At 42.3% G+C, this 23,156-nt stretch overlaps 1 protein-coding gene across 1 annotated transcript in view; it reads left to right on the top strand.

Moving 5' to 3' along the window:
- The window catches only part of kcnq1.2 (potassium voltage-gated channel, KQT-like subfamily, member 1.2), a 165,200-nt gene extending 151,573 nt beyond the window's left edge, over positions 1-13,627 (top strand). Inside the window, exon 18 of the mRNA XM_069162325.1 lies at positions 13,427-13,627. Coding sequence (XP_069018426.1) covers positions 13,427-13,627 — 201 coding nt within the window. The remainder of the gene's footprint in view (positions 1-13,426) is intronic.
- The last annotated feature ends 9,529 nt before the right edge of the window (positions 13,628-23,156 follow it).

Raw genomic sequence — 23,156 nt, 5'->3', positions numbered from 1 at the left:
CTTTATCGCCATTTTCATCATACTTAAAGTACGGGAAGTTGTCCCTTGCCAGATTAAAAAAAAAACAATTTGAACTTTTTGGGAGTTTTACTGTTTTGTCTCAATATATTCCCTAGTAAAATCAATGTCAGTACACCAAAGTACACAGTGGCAGCTTTAAGGCAGTGCTAGTGAGCGCAGGATAAGCCCCAGTGAGTAGCTGAATGAGTGGAATAGTTTCATGTGGCCTTATCAGTTTCATGTTTTGTTTTGTCTGCTGAGCCTGGCAGGTCCAGTGTTGGTCCTCAGGAAAGAATGTTGGGTCATCGAGCAGAGCTGATGGAATTATTATGAAATTTGGCTCTGAAATAACACCAGACATCCCCGTCCACAGTAAATGGGAAATAGCCAGTCCAACTCTCATTCCAGCAGAATTTGTTAATGCCCGAATGGAAGCTGTTTCATTCAGAAATTTTAACATTTAGCTCTTTTTAATCTACGGTTAAATGAGTTCTCTACACCTGGTGACCCCTCTGCGGTTCCCCCACAAAACTCTCACCAATCGCATGCCTCCAAACACTGTCACTGTCCGAGCAGGCCTCTCCGGTCTGTGTAATCATTCTCCTCAGCTTGCGTAATCATTCCCCTCAGCTTCCTCTGCCATTTGCAGACACGATCAAAACATCACTCCTTAAAAAGCCAAACAAACTACAGAGCGAGGCTCCCAACCCACGTCTCTTCTCGTGTCTGCATCTTTGAAGGCAAAATGCCACCACAACAAAAACATCATGCTGAGTGGAATGGAGGGAGATTCTATATTGGGAAACAGATGAGCTTCTCTCTCTTGTTCTGTCTCTCGCTGCCTCACCATGCTGCCTGTGTCTCTCTGTCTCTCTGTGTGTGTGTGAGGCCAGCTGTTGTAATATAGTATAATAAGGCTTTCAATCTGAAATAATGGCTTTAATGCTGGTTAAAAGGGGAAAGGGGTTTGGTCGGGGTCAGGCTGGCTCCCGCCCTCAAGGATCAGCTGGCACACTATTGGGGCCGTGGCACCAGGCACAGGGCCACTGTCTGGGCAGGACAGACAGCTGACGGGGGTGGGGGTGGGGGGGGGACATTGGGGGGGGGGGGGAATTCTCTGTCTGGGATACACACAGGCACACACATCATCTTTAATTCCCCCCACTGTACCCAGGCAACTCTTGTTTACATTGCATGTGTATCTGTTGAAGGAGTCATTCACAGTCGTGTTCAGCAGTTTGTGGGAGCGTTTATTGCCTTGCAGTAGTGAAAGGAAGCCATCCGAGAGCGATGGCAGGAAAGCATGTTTGTACAGTGGATCAAAAGGTAGTCACACAGTATGCAAATATAGCATATTTATTAATAAATATATAGAGTCTGGCATGCAGTGAAAGAGGAAAAAAAGACTCGGGTTAAAAAAAATGGGGGGGGGGGGTAGGAAGCAGTTCCTGAAGAAGACAGCCAGGTAGAAAATGGTTACAGTGGGGGATCTAAACTTTTGATCAGCATGAACAGGATTCAACAAAGAATGGAATACTTATTAACGAGTCTGTGAGGGGCAAAATGTGTATTCTTCATTATATACTTCAGCCCAGTCTCACGGCAAAGTGTGTAATACACACACCCGTGCACTAAAGCAAACATGCAGTAGCTACACCTGGGATTGTCTAAGTGTGAAAATAACACGCAGAAATATTGGTATGTCACATGACGAGGGTCTACCAACACTGCTTGTCAAACTTGAGCTGAAAGTTTAAACATTTTCAGATGTTACATTTTATTTTATTATTTATCGGGAGCCACAGTCACTGATAAATTCTGTGTTTTAGTGTGGAACCAAACAGGTGAGTAATCAATTATTTCGATGACACAAACTTGACTATCATCAACAGTAAACTGTCACTTGTTATGGCTTCTGAAATGTGTGGATTTGCTGCTTTCATAATTTTTATATATAATGATGAATTCAGAGTTGATACTTTATGAGTTATGGACTAAAACAAATTTAAAGACCAAGTTTGAGTAATAACATGTAATAATGGAAAAAAAAAAAAAAACTCATCATGAAGATTACTATACACTGTTTACAGATACCGAATGTATTTTAGCTCCTCAAAAAACAGTGTTGTTGAGGAAAATTATTTTCTATGCATAAGCCGTGATGCCATTAGTATCCATTTCAATAGTTGCCCTCAACCTAGACCAAAGTGCTGGCACGCCCCTTGTCATTTATAATATCAGGCTGACTGGCCTATTGATGACTAGAACAAAGCCACAGTGTGGCCGACCTACAGCAGTGGCCGTGGTAACATGGCACCTCCCCGGTGACTGACGATGCCACGCTGGCTGCCACCACAGCCTGGCACAGGAGGGGGGAGATGGGGGAATGTGTGTGTGTATGAGGGTTTGAGGCTTTTTTTTTTTTGGGGGGGGGGGGGGGGGGGGGCATTTGGTGGTTGTGGCAGCTGGGAGTGAGAAGGCGAGGGGTGGAGGGGGGAGGGGGGGTTCCTTATTTATAAAGACTCCCCTGTGAACCCCATGAGAGGCCACACCCTGGAAGTAAACTCCAAATTGCTTGCCAAGGTGCACTTATACATGCTCACGTATTCATAAACACACACGTATGCTGCAGTACAATTACACACACACACACACACACACACACACACGAATATGCAGCAGTGGGGACAAGCCGAATGACAGATCACATTCAAACACGTGAAATCCCTGCGTTGCTTCTTTCATATTTGTGAAGGTGCGTATCAGTATTTGTGTGTGTTGTTTCTTTTTAGTGAATGAGTGCGAGTCATTCAAAAGCACAGCAGTCGACAGCTCTGTGCTGTTAAGTCATTGCTGGGTTGCTGATGAAATATAGAGTGGTGTCACGCCGCTGATCTGTTTATTAGCTCTAAAGAGACGGGGGAATGTAATCAAACACTGAGTCATGTGACGCCGATTTATCTTCCCGCATTAGAGCCCGTCATGTGGAAATATTTGTGTTCGGAGAAAAGAGGCCTTCAATGACTGAACTTTGCGTGTGTGAACAAACTTCCAGCGTTTTGTTTGGGTGCTTGTGTGCTGATGTTTGTATTATATTTATGTATTTATGTGTGTGTGTCAGACACTAACCGACTGTTTATGTTCAGATTCCCTATACTCTTCATCTACGTAAACCTAAAGGAAAGTATTGAAATGCGTTTGGAGCCGTGCTCTGTCTCCGCGAGGGCCACCACGCTGGGGACCAGTTAGCAAGCAGATCTTGTCCAGCTGTCTCTGAGGACAAATGGTCCATCGGGCAACTGCTTACCACCCTCCCAACACACACACACACACACACACACACACACACACACACACACCCTCTCCTCTCACTCCTCCGCCCTCCCTCCCTCCCTCTCCACCCCCCAGTGTGTTTACTTGACTGTATGTGCTAAAAACCATTCTGAGTGCTTTTATCGGTTTGGTTAAAGGTCCAGAAACGTCCGAGTGTGGCGACAGCTTCCTGGAAACAGGTTGGAGGAGGTTGAAGTGTTTATGGCGAGATGGCGTTTTGTTTTATGGGTTTCACATGTAATGGATGCTAATGGACATTTGAGTTTGTTTTTGTATTTTCTCGTTTGTTCAAACTTTGGCTATGCTCCGGGCTTTCACAGGTATAATTTAACATTTGATAAATGCTGATAGAGGATGGAGGTTACATAATGACGGGAGCACAATCATCTGTCAGGGTAAAACTTTTTGTTTTTTCCAATTTAAAACCCCCCCCAAAAAAAATCCTTGCGCAATATAAACATGAATACATTTTATTGTCTCGTCTTTTTGGTCAGATTTGATATTAGGGTTTCATCATGTTTTCATTGTAAACATAGTCTTATGAACACGTTATGGGACTTACAAACAACTTTCTTCTGTAGACTTCGGAGTGAAACCCACACCTGTCTTCAGCAGCTTCATTTTTTTTGGCAACCTCCTCAAAATGCATCTTTTTGTCTTTTTTAATGCCGCACATTTTTTTTAATTTTTTTTTTAATGTGTTTACAGTGATATTTTCCCCATCCCACACATCTCTCTATGTGAACAACTCCTACGCATTTCCAACATGACACCAAAGGCTCTCTCGTGCCCCAACGCTCATTCGCTGATTCGATTTATGGCTTCTTTTTTAACCTCCTGGCCAACATGAAAGACCGTCACTGTTCCCCGAACGCATACGTACTGTATTTACATGGATGCACTTGGATATACACTGCTACTGTGCACATGCGCGTATGCACACACACTTTCTCTCTCTCTCGCTCACGGTCATGTCTAAACAGAATCATGAGTAAATCAAATAAAACACCCACAGTGTTTCAGAGAGGAGGGCGTGTGCTCCGAACAATGGAGAGATAAAAAAGGGAAAAAGGAGAAGGAGAGGCGGGTGTGGGGGAGGGGGGGGGGGGGAGTGGACGTCCTCGTGAAAGTAGCCCTCAGAAACAAAAGCAGCTTTGAGTGCGCGCCTACTCAGAAGAGAGATTAGCCGGTGCACACCCCCTCAACACACCACCACCATCACCAGCAGCACCACCCCTGCAGAAAAAAAAAGCTTTGGCTGCAGTTTAGTGGCACGTGGCGCAGCCCTTGATACTTACCATGTGCGTCAGGTGCTCTCGCTCGGTTTCCTGTTCTTTAAAACATAAGCACCATTTCCTTCTTTCACTCCCTCCTTCTCTGAGCCCAGAAGCCGTCCATTCACACTGCTGCCTATACCCTTCATTTCGTCTTCCTCTGTTCTCTCTCTCTCTCTCTCTCTCTCTCTCTCTCTCTCTCTCTCTCTCTCTCTCCGTCCATCTCTTTTCTCCTGCTTTTATGAATACAAAGAACATATTGTATCTGCCAGCGTTAAAGTGAATCCATTCTCTTTGGCAGCGGCCCGGCCCGTGGTGAATCTGAGCCGGGCTAGCTCTGTTTTCCAGCTGGCACCGAGGACGCTGGTGGAGCAATTTGGTTGCTCGTTGAGTTGGTGAATTTGAGTCCAACTGACACGTTGGTTTAGGATTCATTCATGCAGCCTGTCATTCTTGCTCTCCATCTTTCTCATTTTCACTTGTCTTGCAAAGTGTGACCCCAGTTAACCTCTCATGAGGGATTTTTTTTTTTTTTATGTACACTGTCCTGGCTTGTTGGTTTATCTGCACAAATAATTACCGCTTACATTTCTATACTATCACTATCTTCTGAGAGGGGTACTCAACAAACACAAATTCACACATATTAAGAAATTCTCAAGGGAAGTTTTACAAATGGATCACATGAATGTAACAGACCGACATTTTCACACATTCATTGGATTAGCTTGTGGTTTTCAGCTGCTTTTCTCCATCTGATTTGAAACCTGACTGTTCAGCCTTTTAGAAACCACGAGAAGAAGAACATTTTAAGGTCACTGTACCGCTCAGATTCAGTTATAGAAAGCCTTGCGAAAGTCATTACGTTTAACATCAGTGCAACAGCAGGAAGCCTGAATTCAGACACATGGAAACAAACTTTCTAATATACTAAATAAAGCTTAAAGCCACTGAAATATACTAACTCAAGACTCATAATTCCTAATAATAACAGAAGCCCTTTACAATTGCACAGTTCCACATGCAAACCCTCACATAACCTAAAACACATTACCAAAGTGGCAGAGTTTTGCGTGAAATTTGATATAAACACACACTGACACATACTCACCAATAATGAGATGCTATCACATTTCATAATCATAGTTCAGGCCCAGAACTGAACACAAACCGCCTCCCCTCTCCTCAAAAATGAAAGAGCCCAGATGAGTCAACACACTCACAAGGCAGCAAAAACAAACTGTTGAATATATGAAGTTTGTCTGACAGTTCTCCTCTCCCTTGTTAACACAGTCCATTAATTTACCCATTCAACTTGGAGCTTCTCTTAACAGCTGGCCTGTGCTTGTCTTCTTTTGTTTCTCTTCTGTGGTGTAAATCTGTGTGGTTTGTGTCAGGGCACTTTAGTCAGCAAGTGCTGTTTTTAAATGTGTTTTCAAAATTAAGTGAATTCACTTTCAAAGCCCGGGATATGAAAATAAGGACAGAGCCTGTGTTCTCACACTATATACAATAAATACACGAGTGCATTTACCCCAGCTAAAAGGCTATAAAGTGAGCTCACCTCTCTTGAAGCTAATAACAAAGGTTGTGTTTTATTGCTAATATATTGAGCATATTATGACAATTATAGTTACATAACAACCTTTTTAGATGGTTTGTTGGCTAATGTTCCTGTAAAATGATAAGAGCGCACACACCAGGGTCATATGTTGGCCGTTACTCTTCAAAACCCATTCAAAACAATCATACAATTAGAAAGTGAGACTATCAATGACATACGAGTGTTTTCAGCACCCTCTATTGAACCAACACATCCCCGCACCTAAACGACAAAATAGCTTATTTGCCAAAACAACTTCCTGTATTTGACCATTTGCCAGTAACAGCGGCAGGCAAACAATACTTTTGTCGTCATAGTAACAACAATAAACACGGTTAACTTTGTGAAACAGACGCAGTTTAGATTTAGAAAAAGATCATTGATGGGATTCAAATAAGCATGTTTGTTACGCAAGTTAAATATGTAACGTATTCAATGTTGACTTGTGTTTTCACACTGTATTGGATCCATCCAGCCACCCCGACATCATCTCGACGCAGACTTTGTAACTTTATACAACCTCAACTGACTTCCTGCTTCGCTGCAGCCCTAGTGGCCACCTTTCTAAACATTAGTGAAACCCTGTCCTGGAGACAAAAAACACCAGGTTCCCTTTTTTTTTTTTTTTTTTTTTTTTCATGCATTCAGATTTATTTTCCTTTTCTTCCTTTTCTTCTGGCCTTTTTAATTTCCCTCCCTTCCTTTATTTCCCCCCCCCACCCCCCGCCCCCCCTCGATTTCCATGCTCCATTCATTCAGCCCTGTCACAGTGATGATAATGATGACCTCTGTGTAATGGTAGCTTGTTATTGGCCCACCAGAAAGGCCAGTGTGTACACCCTCTGTTGCTTTTTCTGCATTGTCCATTGTGTTAAGAGAGAAACGTTGGATCTTGTGTGTGTTTGTGTGTGTGTGTGTGTGTGTGTGTGTGTGTGTAGGTGAAACACAAAGAGCAGGCAGGCAGTCTGGGTGAGCTGCACAGGGTATCTATGGAGAGGCTGAGAAATTCACCTGAACTGGCCTGTTGTTCGCCATTATAATAAATTGTGGCTTTTATGGGAACAAGGTTGGAAAAAGACAACCACTCTACTCCATGTTTAAAATCTATGAGAACAATTTAAATATTGATATTTTAATTATGATTCATTTGTGTTTTGCTGCTTGCTGTTGCCAATTGCTTTAACAAAACAGTAACTTTAACTTGTAAGCTGTTTGAGACGGCAGCTGACAAGCAGGAAATAAGAACATCAACATTTGGGTTTAAATGGAATGTGAAAGATATTTGAATTGATTCTTTTTTATAGTCACTTAGCCAAGCAAGCTGTAAACACAACACTGACATATAACCTTAAAAACTTTACAAGGAGAATTTGCAATTCAATTTGGAGTCATGTTTCTGGCAACCTGATGAATGTAAAGCTGATACTTACTCTCCTTTTAGCTGTGGTCTGGCCCTCATTTTCCAATGGGTTGGTCGTGTACAGGGAGTTTATCGTATCAGAGCCTCTTGTTTGCTGAGTTCGTGTCGATGAGAGACCTCCTTCCTACTTGGAGTATTGATTAGGACATCTTTTATTATGTGTTTAATCAAAAATCAGGTTGGACATAATGCAGTATAAAGGTGTAACTATAGACTGTATATAACTGTGGACGTAGCTTCCGGGTCAGAAAAATTAGGCCAATGCAGAAGTGCCTTAAACTACAATACCACCGAGGGCCGCTAGGGTTAGGCTCCAAAAACGCTTCTGCTCCATGAACTTCCATTCAACTTATCTGATGAGATACAGTTATACAAAGTCAATACATATTTTCCACAGGTCAGAATGGTGTCATTTGCTAAAGTCACTTCCTGTTATTTCTGGTTTTCTGGTGGTCCATCTGAAAACACTCCCATTTTTATTTAGATATTAGGTTTCAAAAAGATGTGTGAGGCCATTTGATTGACATTCTTGTGGTGCAGTCAGGTTTTTGCTATCGGTGGATGGGGTGTAGTGTCCTCAGGTTCCCAATCAGGTAAAGATCCAATATTGTCACTTCTGCTGCCAAGCAACAAGATGGCATGATGTAAATAAATCAAACAGATTTGGTGGACCTCAGAAATACACACAATGCAATCTGGTAAGAAATAGAGTGCATTTTTTTTTGTATTTGTTTACAAGAAAACACCACAAGGTACCTTAAAGTATTATGTACTGAAAGTAAGCTTTTTAGTTACTTCACACATAAAGTTGTTTAATGTATTCTGATGACTGAAGATGATTTAGCCTAATTGAAAAAAAAATGTAAGACGTAAATCCTTACATTGTTATTCTGAAGGCCCCAATGAGGATATTAAAGAATTTCTTTCCAGTTGGAATGAAGCTTATGTGAGTCATACTATTGCTGTAGACATAACAAAGGTAAGAAAAAAAACAAGCCTATAAAATTGTCTCCTGTTAAATCGTTTCAACCACCAGGACTTTTGAGGTCACAGTGGTGAGAAAAGACATTACATATTCACTACAGCATGCAAGGATGATGACCTGTGCAATTGTTTCCCTCTTGTCTTATCGCTATCTTTCTGCCCCAGCTCCGTCTCTATTGTCTCGTACAACTGAGAGCATTTCAATGACTGGAATCTTGTTTTGTTGAATAGCCTGGACAGACACCGATGCCAAGACATTCCTGGAGCTGGTAGTCTTTTCTTGTTGGCTTCACTGCTCTGCTCTCCTTGTGTTTTCACCATTTTTCTCCTGTTCTCTCCTTATCATTCCTTCATGTCCTCAAGGTGACTGTCAAAGAGAGAGAGAGAGAGAGAGCAAGCAGGGGAGGAAGATGGGTCCCTGTTTGGGAGTTCCTGTATTTGTGTTTGCCTTTGTGTTCAGTGTCAGTGTGTTGAATGTTCAAAGAAAGTCTGTCTACTGTCTACATGACTCAAGATTGCCCTATACAATGTTTGTTGTATACGGGCCTTGTTTTCCCTGCTGAATAAGTCACACCACTTCACAGCACCAAATTACCACTCATTACATGTCAAGGCTACCGCGCACACACCCTCATTCTACCTCATCCAGTATCTCATATCCCTCTTGCATGTCATGTCTCCTCCATTTGTCAGTAATCATGCAATGGTAGAATTTGGCACAGCTAAAAGAATGCAGTGATAGCAGCCCCAATCTTTTCTCAAGGCTTTATAACTCCCCAACAGATGGCAGTGTGAATCAACCTCTTCTTCTCTTCTCTTCTCTTCTCTTCTCTTCTCTTCTCTTCTCTTCTCTTCTCTTCTCTTCTCTTCTCTTCTCTTCTGACACTTTTGAAGTGTGAAAAAGTATGTCAGATGTATTTTCAAGTTGTATAATATTTCATATTCAGCATATATTCTGTATTCAATTATCACGTATACCATTTTATACAAATCTCACAAAATTCAGTCTGACATAGAAACAAATTTAAAAAAAAAAAATTACATTTGGTGCGTTCACACAGTGCTTGTAGTGAGAAACTCCCGTAGGCTGTATAAAACTCACTCGTATGTAATGTATGTCTGACATGCGCTGTTGTCTGTTCTTGTGTTCTGGGCCTTTTTATTGCCCTTTGTGCTGCAGCTCAGCAGTGTCTCATAAAATATGTCCTGCAGGGATAATACAGTAAAGTTGATTGTCCCCCGTGTTGCTTCACATTATCATGAGGTTGGTTTGTGTCCACATGATGCAGTCACATCAAAGAAGCCATGCTCCATTCTGAGCAGCAGCATTTCACAACAAGGGCTATCTGTATGATTCATGGAAATTGTTTTGATGGACAGACATCTGTTACTGTGTTGACATAATGACTTTGCCCACAGTTAGTGTCCTGACAAAGATGCGGTTCCTTGTTTGCTCCCTGTTTGTTTGTTGTTTGGTGACAAGCAGGCTAGCACGAACAAGCATACGCATATGCTGTGTGCATGTTTGTTTGTTCGCTTGTATGCTTCTGTGTTTGTTGTGGTGCACCAGATATCAGACAGACAGACGGGCCCACGGGGACGGCAGGAAGGTGGTTCAGGAAGGGTGTTCCTGTGCGAACAGGAGCTCCCTGTCGTCCTCACCGCTGTCCCCGTACTTCATGTCTCCACCAGTCGATTTAACCACTGGAAGTACATGAAGCGCTGGTCAAAGAGCCAACGTACTGCAGATAAAGTTACTCTCCAAAGCTTTCTGGGTGAAGTGAATTTGTATTCAACATCCCTTTCTGTCCCAACAGCAAATTACAGTCATTTAATTACTCTAATATTACTTTTAGATAATAACACAAAAACTTATTTTTTAGTCTCTCAAATGTGTTGGTGTCCCACATTTGTATGTGTTTTATAAATTTGTAGCTTCAGGAAATTGTGAGGGCCAATTTGTAAGACACAATAGATTAAACAATAAATGGATAAAAAAAAATTAAATAAAAAAGTCTTTAGACACAATATATTCACCTGGGTTAGATTTAGCACACAACGTTTTTTTTCAATTTCAGAGAGAGAAAAGGAAAGGGAAAAAAAAAAGAAAAAACTACACAAACTGGGGTTTTGTGTGCATTGTGACTTGGCTAAAATGAAAAATGTTACTTATATAAAGTGACAATGTCTCAGGGGGGGACGACGACGACTGTCCCATGTGTTGTCTGTGGTCAGAGGGAGGGTTGGGGACAGCTGGAGCATCACCTGTCACTGTATCACATGTGTTTGTATGACGCAGCAGTGGTAATCGTAGCCCAAGTAAATTTCATTGTTCAGAACCTCATGTTGTAAATTAACATTAATGTTAAAGGCAACTTCCTAAGTAAGCCACATTTCATTGGACCTGCTATTTTAGATGCAGTCTGTCAGCTTAGGAAAGGCCGGACATCAACTGCAGGCTATGCTAAGTATGAAAAAATATGTTGCACCGCAAAAACAAAAAGTCTCGCAAATCATGACAAAGCACAGGATGCGTTAACACACATTTTTGGATTAGAAAAGAGGAACAGTGGTTACAAGTACACTAAGCCTGTAGTAACACTGACTATGCAACTCACAAAACAAGATATTTGCATAGCAGATTGTACAAACTGCAGCATCAGAAATGAGGTTCACCAAAAATGGTATTACCAAATGTTTTCTCCACCTGCTCGTGTTGCGTGTGTGCTCTCCTGTTGCACACACACACACACACACACACACACACACACACACACACACACACACACACACACACACACACACACACACACACACACACACACACAAATAAAACACAGAATTACCCCTGCTCTCATTTGTAATCACACTATCTCTTTCACCCACATCCAGACAGATGAAACAGAAGAATTCAAGGAGATGCACTCTTTCAACACACAAGCTGAAAATCACCAGTGACGCATTCATACACATGCTCTTACACAATATCTCTCCCTCTCTCTGTTGCATCTTTTGCCCACATCCATCCCCAGCGAGCAATCACACACAGTCAGTAGCCATATATAAATCTTGTGTGTTTGTAAATTTTGTGTAATCACGTTTTTCTTGTCTCTCTGTGTGTCTCCTCGGCCGCTCCTTTGAGACACCCAGCAGGAGGAATTCCTGATCCATTTTAAGCCCCAAGGAGAATGTTGATACGTCTGTAGATTACGACCCAACATGTTTATGATACCCCATTATTCTCTAAGCTTCATCCGGGCCCAGCGCGTGCTTCGTCTACTTAGCACAACTATTTAGGTCACGGTACAAACTCAGAGGAAAGTACCGTGGATGGTGAAACATCAGCAGAAAAGGTCAAACAGAAGTTACTCTTGCCCTATCTGATATATAAAAAACATATTTCAGACCAATCCAACATTTACAAGTAATTGATGAGTGAAATGTCTTTGAAGGAGTCAGTGCATTTACTCATGATGTAAAGTTTACTTTCTGTGCTTGTTGGTGAAATCAAGACCCATGACTCGTCTAAAAACACGAGACACAGATATTCACGAGCAGAAAAAAGGCCAAACTCATTTATTTGTCTGGACTCTAATGTTTCAGACACTTTGACAATGCACAGTTGCTTGTAAATTATGTTCAGCGGCATGCTGTGTGATGTGATTTCATTCTCCTCTGTGACCTACTCTGATATTTGAGATTTATGCTTCCTATTATGGCTCATATTTCAACAACAATAATAGCTGCTAAATGTCCCGCTTTGCCATAAAAATGTCCGGGCCATCAGGCACACACAGTAAAAGATGGGGAGAAAGAAGGGCCATACCCTTAAGTCTATGAAAATGCCATTTGATGTTAACTATCTAACTGTGCCCTGCCAGAAATACCACAGTCGGGCCAGAGTTGTTTGCTATCAGCATCTGGTAGAGAGGGGAGACTTAATCTGTCTGTTCTGCCCTCTGCGTGATATGTTATGGCTCTTTGATGTGCTTTGCTGTTTAGGCTTTGATTTACGAAGCGCCATCTTTATCATTTTCCCCGCTTGTTTTTTTTTTAAGCCATTGGAGCCATCAGAGGATATTGGTTTGTGCGTTTATGTCTGTAAGTACTTCTGAAGAGATAGCGAGATAAGTGCAGAGGTAAAATCAAGGACAAGACTGCGAGGATGGAGAGAATCCCTTTGAAGGTACAAAACCGTGTGGAGCAAGTTTGGCACCTTCTTTTTTTGTGGCTGTGACACACAAGTATATATGGGTGTGTACATAATGCCTATGCTCCCTATATTTGCATGTCACCAGGCAGTCTGTGGTCTGTTTACATTTGTTGCTCAGGAGAAGGCATTTATCTGCTTTCACACCATAACTATAAGTGATTTATTGAGCCATTCGCAGTTCGCATTACTTAATCTCTGAGACAAGCGTACACGCCCTGTCAGAGACGTCTCTGTTGGGTGACACACCTGTGTTTAGAGTTGGGAGAGCATGTAAACAACAGTGGCCTGTATGTGTGTGTGTGTGTGTGTGTGTGTGCGTCTGTCCGCCTCTCAGGGATCATATAGCTCAACAGCTTTTGTAATGAGTGACTTTAGCAGGCAGACGGCGACTGGCAGACTAACGTGTCATTATATCTCTCCCTACTCTGTCATTGGGATGGCAACTATATTAAAGAGGCAGATGGATTGGAAACAAAAGCCCAAACTCACTGGCGTTCTCTGTTTGTTTCATTATGCTGATGATTATACTTACGTTAAGAGTGTTTGTCCCAGAGTCATTCAGCCTACCTAACTGTCTTTTGTCATTGTGTCAAATTCAGGTCCATCTGATGGACCAGAAAATGGACTCCGTCCTGCGGATCCTGATGGAGCAGTTCCCACCCAAGCCCGAGCTGATGTCCAAACCCTCCATCCGCAGGGTGACCATCCAGAAACGCATGGGTGCCAGCATTGACGAGGGCCCTGATGTCACAGAGGTGTTCACACTGGGTATGATGACGTCGTCACCAAAGGACAAATAAAGGAGCAGGAGTTCACTCAAACAGCCCAGGCCTCTGTGTGTGTGTGTGTGTGTGTGTGTGTGTGTGTGTGTGTGGGGGGGGGGGGTCAGCTTACAAATAATAATGGGACACAGTCTTCCCAAATCTCACTTCTCTTCTTTTCACCAACCCAAATTTTCTCATTGACTTTTGACCCCTAATTAGAGAACAACTTTAAATTGTCCGCTTGCTGCTCATCAGGGACACGAGGGCAAAACGGCCACTGAGAGTGGGATTCATGGTGTAGAAAGCACGCTGACTGACCTCTTCCTCTGGACGATTGTTGGCCCTCTATGGGTCTTCTTTTTTTTTTTTTTTTATCTCAATGTAGCTCTCTCTTCTGCACTCGTATCGTGGGCTCTCCGTCTACTCCTGCAGCACACACTCGTTCAAGCAGCGACACGCTGAATGCATTTATTTCACTACATTAGCCTCATAATCACACTACTCTATGATGTTAATTTATGTGTGGCCTGTCACTGAGCTGCATTCCTCTACTCCAAATATTATTCCAAAGCTAACTAACCCCATAATGAAGTCGTAATGCAATCAAAGCACTCAAGTTCCCCAAAGACATGGAGGGAAAACTGAAAGTCCAGCCACGGCAGAGGCACTCCTCAAATCCTTCTGATTATCTTGGCACCATCAACACCCAGTACACAACAGGGTTATTTCCATAGACACATATCCATCTAGCCTGACTGTACTTAGACTGCGGCGGGTGTTTGTTAGTAGTGATCGAATAACACGAGGAGAGAAGGTCAGATTATCTGTTGATTTTTGCCCTGCATTAGGGAGCGGAAGGCTGGAGTAAAAGAAGTGGAACTGAAGAAGTGTGTCTGGGCTGGGTTGGCTAACATGGTGCTGATTTACAGCTACGATAGAGCTAATAAAAATAGCAGTGACGGGGCCCGGTGCTATGTTACAGGCATACAGTCAGAAGTTATGGCACGGTCTCCGTGTTTGCTCGAGGTTTTCACCGGGAGTTTTCGTATGGTTTTCAATCTCAAACACTTTTAGCAGGACCACGACTCACACCACCACCACGGCTCTGCTTAATATCCTCTGTTACCCTCGTCAGGCCACCACCACTGCCCTGTTCCATTTGAAATACATTTTGCCCCATTAGAGCTCTGATTATTTTTTTTTCTCTCCTGAGCTAATTAAGTGCTGAATTCCTGGTAAGGGGAGATTACTGACTGTGAGTGACTAATGAAAAGAAACACTGGGAAATGTGCAGAATTTAAACAGTAAGCTCTGAGGAGCAGGCGCACTAATTCTGTGTGAAAGGCTACCACTGAGAGCACACCTTCGAAAGGAAAACAAAGACAATGCTCTCACTTTGTTTCTATAGTATTTATCTGAGCGGGCGCTGAGGCATGTAAGAAGTAGAAAATAGAAAATAACTCGTAGCTATTGTATGAAAGGCCTCCCATAATTATAGCTTGCACATTCCTAAAAAGACGGATGCACACACAAAAGAGGGGTGAACAAGAGAAGCGGAAAGAGAAGAGGCTTTTTCTCCACACTAGCATTATATTTTCTTATTTTTTGCAGTGGTAAAAAAAAAACTTCTGTTATTTATCTTCTATTTAATAAAGTGGTTGTATTTTAAAGGCAATCTCATTTTGTGACAGACCTTGTTACATTTCCGCCTGTCTGTTCTCTTGTACAGTTTTGTAAGAGTTGTAAATAGAAGCATTGCCTTATTGTACTGTATTATAATGTGAGAAGATCAACCTGAAATCTGTCTGCTTGTTGGAGCGGTGAGAAACACGGAGAGGCTTCTTGTTGTCCAAACGGATGGAAATGATTGTAAATGATATTCACACACATCCTCTCCACACTGTAGCGCTGTTGTAAATAATAAAAACTCCATTTCATTATGCTTTGGCCTCCTTTCTTGGCTTGGAAGAAATCCGATTACCAACTCATCTATTCCATAATTTGCTTTCATTGGAGGGTAAAACCTGTCTTCCAGTTTTTTCTGAGCCATTTGTTCAAAATCTCGTGCCGAGCTGGGTCAAGGTAAGTCACCGGCCAGGGTTTCCATCCAAATAAAATCTCCTCAACTCCCCATTTCTACTAAATTCCCCTCACACTGCAATCACCACAAAGGAGGAAGAGAAAGAGAAAATAACACGTTCACTGCGCCTACTTTGAACTTCAATATTCCATAACCCATTGAGCGAGGCATGCAGAGGAAAAGAGAATATGTCTCATATTACCACTCAATTATATTTGCCTTCAGAGGCCAAAAAATACTGGGGATGTCCCAAGATCAGCACAGCCCTGCGTTGAGAAGGAGAGGGGAGAGGAAGGAGGGAGGGAGGGAGGGTTGTCCTGGGGGAGGGGTGGACAGGGCAGGAGAGTAAGAGAGAGAGGAGGAGAGTCAGGAGGAGGACAGCAGGAGCATAAGTGAGCTGGAGAGGAAAGCAAAACCTTTTTCAATTAGCCAAAGGGACTGTGGGCTGTAGTGCTCCACTGCCTTTTGTCCTCCTTCTGTTTCTATCACCATTAGGGGATTTTGGCAGGGAGAGAGAGGGAGAGAGGGAAGAAGAGAAAGAAAGAAAGAAAGAAAGAAAGAAAGAAAGAAAGAAAGAAAGAAAGAAAGAAAGACAGACCCCATGGCTAGCTTCGTCTGCTGAGGCTGCTCTGTGTTGCCCCGTGCTCCTCTTTCATCTCAAGACTAGACAGAGAGAAGAGAGAGAGCGACTCCCACTTCAAAAGACAGTTTGATCTCAGAAGTACACAGGAGCACAACCTAAAAGAGGATCTGAGGAAGCGTTTAAAAGGAGAATATAAGGGGCACACTATCACAGATGCTGGACAGTGAAATCTGCCAGTCTGGAAGTCTGTGTGCGCGGAGGAGGAACTCAAGCAGGATCATGAAACGCGAAACTCTTTGAGCTTTATCGATCGTCCATGTCATCTTTGATCCTTGACACCTCAACTCCACTCAGAATAGAACAGAACTTCATTATGCTGCTGGATGTAGGTTGGTGCAACATAAATATCACAAATCACACAAAAACAGACATATTGTGGTACTTATTTACATAAAAGGATGAAAATCAGCTGACCAATGTTAAAATTCCACCAAAAAAGATACAACAGAGTCCGTGTAATTTCAGAGGTTTTTTTTTTTTAAATAGGTTTTTACTTAAGCCTTCGTGTGGTTTCCCCAAACTGAGTCTCTTTGCTCTAATCACTTGTCACTTATGCACATCAGCTGGGCTCTGTATTAGTGCTAGGATCGGAAGTGCACTGCTTTGGTTTATTTTTGCTTCTAATTAACTTAAAGCTGCTCCGACGATTAATGTTGTAATAATGGATCAAAAGTCTGTGTATGATGTGCGGTGCGTCACTCAAGGTGATGAACCCACGGAGAAAAAGCATCTGACTCTCAATTCTGGAGGGTTTTTGACTTTGCGTTCCACAACTCTTTTTGGGTCACTGCTGTCATTGTTTTCAGATTCAGTGGGCAGATGTTTTCAGTGATTTGAGGATATTCAAATTCTGTTTATAATGGTTTTAATGCAGGCTTTAAAGTATTAAATGACCTGTGTTTGTCACGAGTCTGTTCCTCTATATTTACTGTTGTTAAAAAGTCCCATGCCAAAAAAAAAAAAACAGCCACACAGGCTCAGCTGAGAGGTCGTAGCTGGTGGTAGTTGTCGGCTGTGCGGCTGTGTCTGCCCACCATGTGGGGTGTTTGGTGGCCACCTGTCTAGAGAGGCCCAGGCATGTAGAGGCCCAGCAGTGCTATATGAAAGCAGATCTGTGTCAACAGGTGTGTGTGTGTGCATGTGTGTGAGTGTTTGTGGTGTATCTTCCAGGATTGTGATAAACAATGTCAGCAGCAGCTGATGCCAGCCACTCTGTCAGGAGTTGTCCCTAAATAACTGAGGCCAGCAGTTGCCTGGAAGACAGTTGTTGGAGCTCCTTTCCCTCTCCCACCTCCTTTCACGTTTGACAATCCCATTTTTGGTCCTTTGATTATAAAATAGACTGAAGTACATTCACACCTGTGATCCCTTTAAAGTATTAATGTGCTATCAATAAAAATCCCAGATCATAGAGGACCTGAAAAGAAGAAGAATAGCATTTAGTTTTGTGTTGTATAGTTATTGTTGGCTAATGAAAACATAATTTAAAGATTTTGTTATGAATACAATGTGCAGGCAGTTTGGTATGAAAGGTCTACCAAGGTCAAGGTTGAAGAACAAGACACGAGACACCTACATGTTGTGCCAATCTGCATCTCTTAGATGTCAAAATCTATGTTAAGCCCTCTTATTACTTAAGTATTGGCTTGGTTTCCATGGTTTCCTTGTGGGACACACAGAGGTGGTAATGTTCCTTGTCCTTGTTTGCTGGCCCCTCTGCATCCCTTTATCCCCAACCCAGAAAACTGCTTTCCTATGCAGCCTTTCACAACGGCAACAGATACAGTACGCCCTTTGACCCCTTCTCTGTTTAGTCCGAGCACGGCGACATCACCCCATGGGATAATAAATCAACCAAAGGCCAAGAGGTTAGATCGACCCCCTATGACCTTTGGCCTTCCGAAATTTCCCTCCGCCATATGTCTGTGGCTCACCATGCCCCGCCCCTTGCCATGACCAGTTGAAAGCTCGGTAGCCAACAACAACAGCACAAACCGGCCTTGTTCAGATCCGAAGATCCCTCTGCGCTGCTCAGTTTCACATCCTGGGTCCAGCCAGCCTTAGAAACCCCACCCAGGGCTGGCTATGGTAAGTGTGACTGCTGCTAATGTGTTGTTACGGCTGCTGCAGATTTGAGCAGAGGTCCGGGCACGCTTTGAGGGTGAGGTACGAGGTGTGGAAGAGGGGGAAAACACAGGCTGGCTGGGGGCAGCCTATATAGGTCATATTATTGGGGACTATTCCCCCCAGACAGGGAGAGAATTCCTGGCTAGAAACTGGAAGGACTTCAGTGGTGCAATGGGGTTTGGCCAGCCAAGGCAGAATGTTAGGCATGGTGGACAGCTGCACCACGGAGCTACTGTAAAACGGAAAGAGGGGAGGGGGGGGGGGGGGGGGGGGTGGAGGCAGGAGGCTGTTACTGTAAAAAAAAACACACAAAAAAAACCAGAAGTGATACAGTGTATAAGCTCTTGCGATATGTCTGTATTTTATAAAGTATTTTTAATTAGAAAAGGAAAGTGAAAACACATGAACACAAGGATTACTCAATATTCCACCCTTCCTACTGCACACAATTCAAATTCTCAGAAATGATATATGGAGAATGAAGTTGTTGGGATGATGAGGAGATATGGTAGATGCAGATTTCTATCCAACCCTCAACCACTATCAAATCCAGATCGACCTCTATCTTTATTTACAGTAGTTTACAGTCGTTTTTTGTTTTATAATTGACTGAACCAGGAAAGTAACTGTCCCTATGTGTACAAAGCAGATAAGTACATAAATATCTACTTTATACCTGCCTCCTCTCTTTTAAATTTGCACAGCACGGCAGCTGCAAATCCCCCAAACTGCAACACGGGAAGCTGCTGAGTGAAAATTGAAAACAGAGTGAAAAATTGAATTTTGGGAAGCCAATATACCACATCCATCGCTGTCCAAAAAGCAGAGGTAGGTTTCATACGGCGAAGAGTCTGCTTTTCTCATCAAGCCCTGTGTTGGAGAACATGTTCACTCATTCTTATGGCAGGAATCTTTTCAACACCAGAGCTGAGGACCGTGCTGTGCACAGGCCCCACAACTCTCCTGATGAGGGCAGCAGAAGCAGGTAAAAAAAATAAAATAAAGCCAAAATGAAAGTTAGAAAAAGGGCCTGGGTATATTCACATGAAATGTGGGCTGCTTTATTGCTCGTGAAAAGTAGAAAGTTTATGTGTTTCTGGTACCGATCCAAAACAATGCTGAAGACAATTTTCCATCTTGTGTCATTTTAACCAGCAGTATTCCCTTGTCATTGGTTTAGACATTATAGATGGCCAGCTCGGTGGATGGGATGTAATTTGATGTATACTGTGGTCAGTGTTGTAAGATATATTTTGACTCATTGGAATTATTGCCACATACACTTCTGCAAATGTTACACAAAGTTGCATCATATGGAAATATTTTGCGTCATAGCATATTCACGTCACATCTTAACACGCCCATACTGTCATCATCGTGTGTGTGGAAAAGCTCTTTGCTAGTTTACACACAGTTACTGTGCACACATAAAGCTGTACAGCACAAATAAATGGAAATGGTCCTACAACATTAGTTACAATTAATGAGAGGATATGCTGATATACAGCATGTATAAACACTCCAACACCCACACACGATTAGACTTTTGCTGAATCGCTGTCTTAACCACAGTGAACAGCTACATAGTACTGCAGTTACACACACACACACACACACACACACACACACACACACACACACACACACACACACAATCCCCCTGCCATTGAACTGATTTATCCAGTAGCTTCTTACACTCTTTGTGCATGGCCTTCACAGGTCGAATTAGTCAGTTTATGTAATTATTAATTAATCTAAAGATGAAATGACTGATCAGTTAATTGTTTTACCAGCAACCCAAAATAAAAATTACTGAAGTGATAACTTTATAAAAAAAAATTATAAGGTTAGTCTTTTTTCTTACGTGAAAATTTTTACATTTGCTGTTTCCATCTTGTAAAACGTGAACATGTCCTTCTTCCCTCTGTTTTATAATATTGTAAATTGAATACATTTGATTTTCAACATCTTAATTCAAAATATACATTATTTTTATTTGCATGATTTATCAGGTAATGTTTTATTTATCTGATTCTTTATTTAAATGAGTAGATTTGCGGTAAAAAAAAAAGTTTTCAAAAGCTGTCTTTTTGTTCTCAAATAAACATAAGTTATGCAACATGAACATGAAGAAAAAACATCCACTTATTTACACAGAATAGTGGTTACACATGATTATATATCTACAAAAGAAATAGGCGATTATAATATTGAACACTTTGTAACTTGTTCCATCTCTGAGGACCATTATATTACCAAGCAATTTTTCTGAGCTGTGTTTGATCAGGCACTATTGGTCAAATTAAAATATCTTCATTTATATATGTTCAGTTTATTAGAACTTTATAGGTAATGCAATGCACCTCACTTCTGTTGGCTAAATATGTTCATTTATCTTTTTTATGGTTAATGAAAGAAGATATCAATTGAAATTGACACTCAGAAGAGCTTGCCAAAAAAATAAATAAATAAATCTATCTGCTCTGCACAGATGTTTCAACTGGAAGCACTGTCTCTGTTTCTCAGCCAAATGCATCTAAAAGCATCCCTGAGCATTCCTGACAGGATTACTGGGCCAGGTACCATTCACAGCGAGAGAGAGAGAGACAGAGAGAGAGAGAGAGAGCGAGAGGGAGGGAGAGGAAGAGATAAAGGAGTCGGAGGGAGTCGGAGTGAGCGTGCAGCGCAGCCTGCTTGTTTTGCACGTCTCACTCTGCGTGCTTGAGCAGATTTGGATTGATAAAAGATAAAGGCTCTTTGATAGGCTGCAGGTGTGCTGCTTTAATGAGCATTACCCCGACTCCCCCGCCTTTCTCTCCCCTCCACTCCACACCACAGATGCACATCGGCACATCTGTCATTCAGTGCTCTGCAGCATCTCTAACCTCTTCACCCCTCCTCCCTGCCTGTCACTCATCCCCAGACCCTCTCTTTCACGCACCCACGCATGCGCGCACACACACACACGCACGCACGCACGCACGCACACACACACACACACACACACACGCGCACACACACACACACACACACACACACACACACACACACACACACACACACACACACACACACACACACACACACACACACACACGCATTTGAGGAATCAAAGTGATGTCAGTGTATCTGCTATTCAATGAAATAGTTTCCCTGTATTCCTGTACAGCGTGCCTGGCTCACTCAGTGCAATTGAGCTGTCCAAAAAAACATCCAAACTCCACCCACTCGGGGCATTCCAGGCTGCTAAAACAAATGCTCAAAAAGAAATAAGAGAAAACACAGTAATTTTAATGCAATTTGGCCGGCTCACAGTCTGTTAAGAGGTGCACTAGAGAAACAAAGAAAAAGAGGGAGAAGGACATGGTGAGAGGGATGTTAGGTGTTTGTTTGTGGGCACTTGCTTTCCCCTCATTCACAGCCCAAGGTGCCAGGGGAATAGCTTGATGACGTGGGTTGTGGCCTGGGCAGGAAACATGGGGAGGAACTTGTGGCTTTATATTAAGTGCCGGGGCGGTTAACAGGAAAAGATAACCTGTTTCTGTTGATATAGCAAGGAAGTGTGAATTCTTGGCACATGCGAGATGTCGCAGAGAGAAACAGGCCGACGAGGCCTTCCCCGTCTTTGACTGACTGCCTTACTGGAATTTCCTCGAGTTCGCTGTGGTTTTGTTTGGGTGGCTGTGATGGAGTGTTACAGGAATGCTTTCAGGGACCTTCCTACTGTAACAGAAAAGGTGTTTCTTATGCAAAAGGCGAAGCTGTTGCATCATAGTGATCACAGTATAGTGCTAAGGATGACCTCTTGAATGAGAGGTCATGTGGTCATTTGTGGGGCGCTTTACACTGTGAAACAACTGTGTAAAAGAAGTTGTTCACCAATAAATCTCCTGATCCTCTTCAGGAAAATAATTATGGAACAATAAACTATTATCTGTTCAGGAGTTTTATGCAAAACAGAACAATGTGTGTTATAAACAAGGCCTCTCAAGCGGTTCTAAATATATAAATACGTGTAATTCATAGAGACATTTGTCAGACTTTTACAGACAACATAAAATATTTAAAAAAAATACCCCGTTGCACTGTACAGGTTGTGGACTTGACCCACTTCTTTAAATGTGCAGAGTATAGACAGAAAAACTTTGGTTACAATGCTGTATCTTTGGCCTGCAATGCTCTCGCTCTCTCTCTCTCTTTCTCACACACACACACACACACACACAGCAGCAGCAGCAGCAGCATCAGAAACATAGCCGAAATTATTATAGTTTCCTGGAAAAGATTAATTTCTGATAAGCCTTCCTTTGTTGTCATATTGTAAGTGTCATTTTCTGTCAATCCTTTGTGCACTCTGCAGCTCAATTTATTTATTTATTTTCAAAAATCCTTACAGCCTTTTACAATTGTAAAATAAAATAAAAAACATTCTAATAGTCATAATGTCATTAAAGCACACACTATATTTACATTTAAAAGCAAAGTTGTAAATATATTTTGATAAATATTTTTTTTTTCATAGTATAAAAGGCTATGAAAGCACTGGTGTGCAGTTTGACTGAAACCCACACTTCTTCTTCCTCCTCTGCTATCCCACCAGTCAATCAGTCAACCAAGCAGACACCTAGTCAGCCGTTCAGTCAGTTAGTCAGCCACCTATAGTCAGTCAGTCAGACACCCAGTCAGTCAGTCAGTCAGTCTGCAGTTTGGGCAGG

Source organism: Embiotoca jacksoni, unplaced genomic scaffold (assembly GCF_022577435.1).
Source record: "Embiotoca jacksoni isolate LCO1_2020_lvr unplaced genomic scaffold, fEmbJac1.0.p SCAF_3, whole genome shotgun sequence".
NCBI classification, from domain to species: Eukaryota; Metazoa; Chordata; class Actinopteri; family Embiotocidae; genus Embiotoca; species Embiotoca jacksoni.
This window is presented reverse-complemented; position numbering and strand designations above follow the sequence as displayed.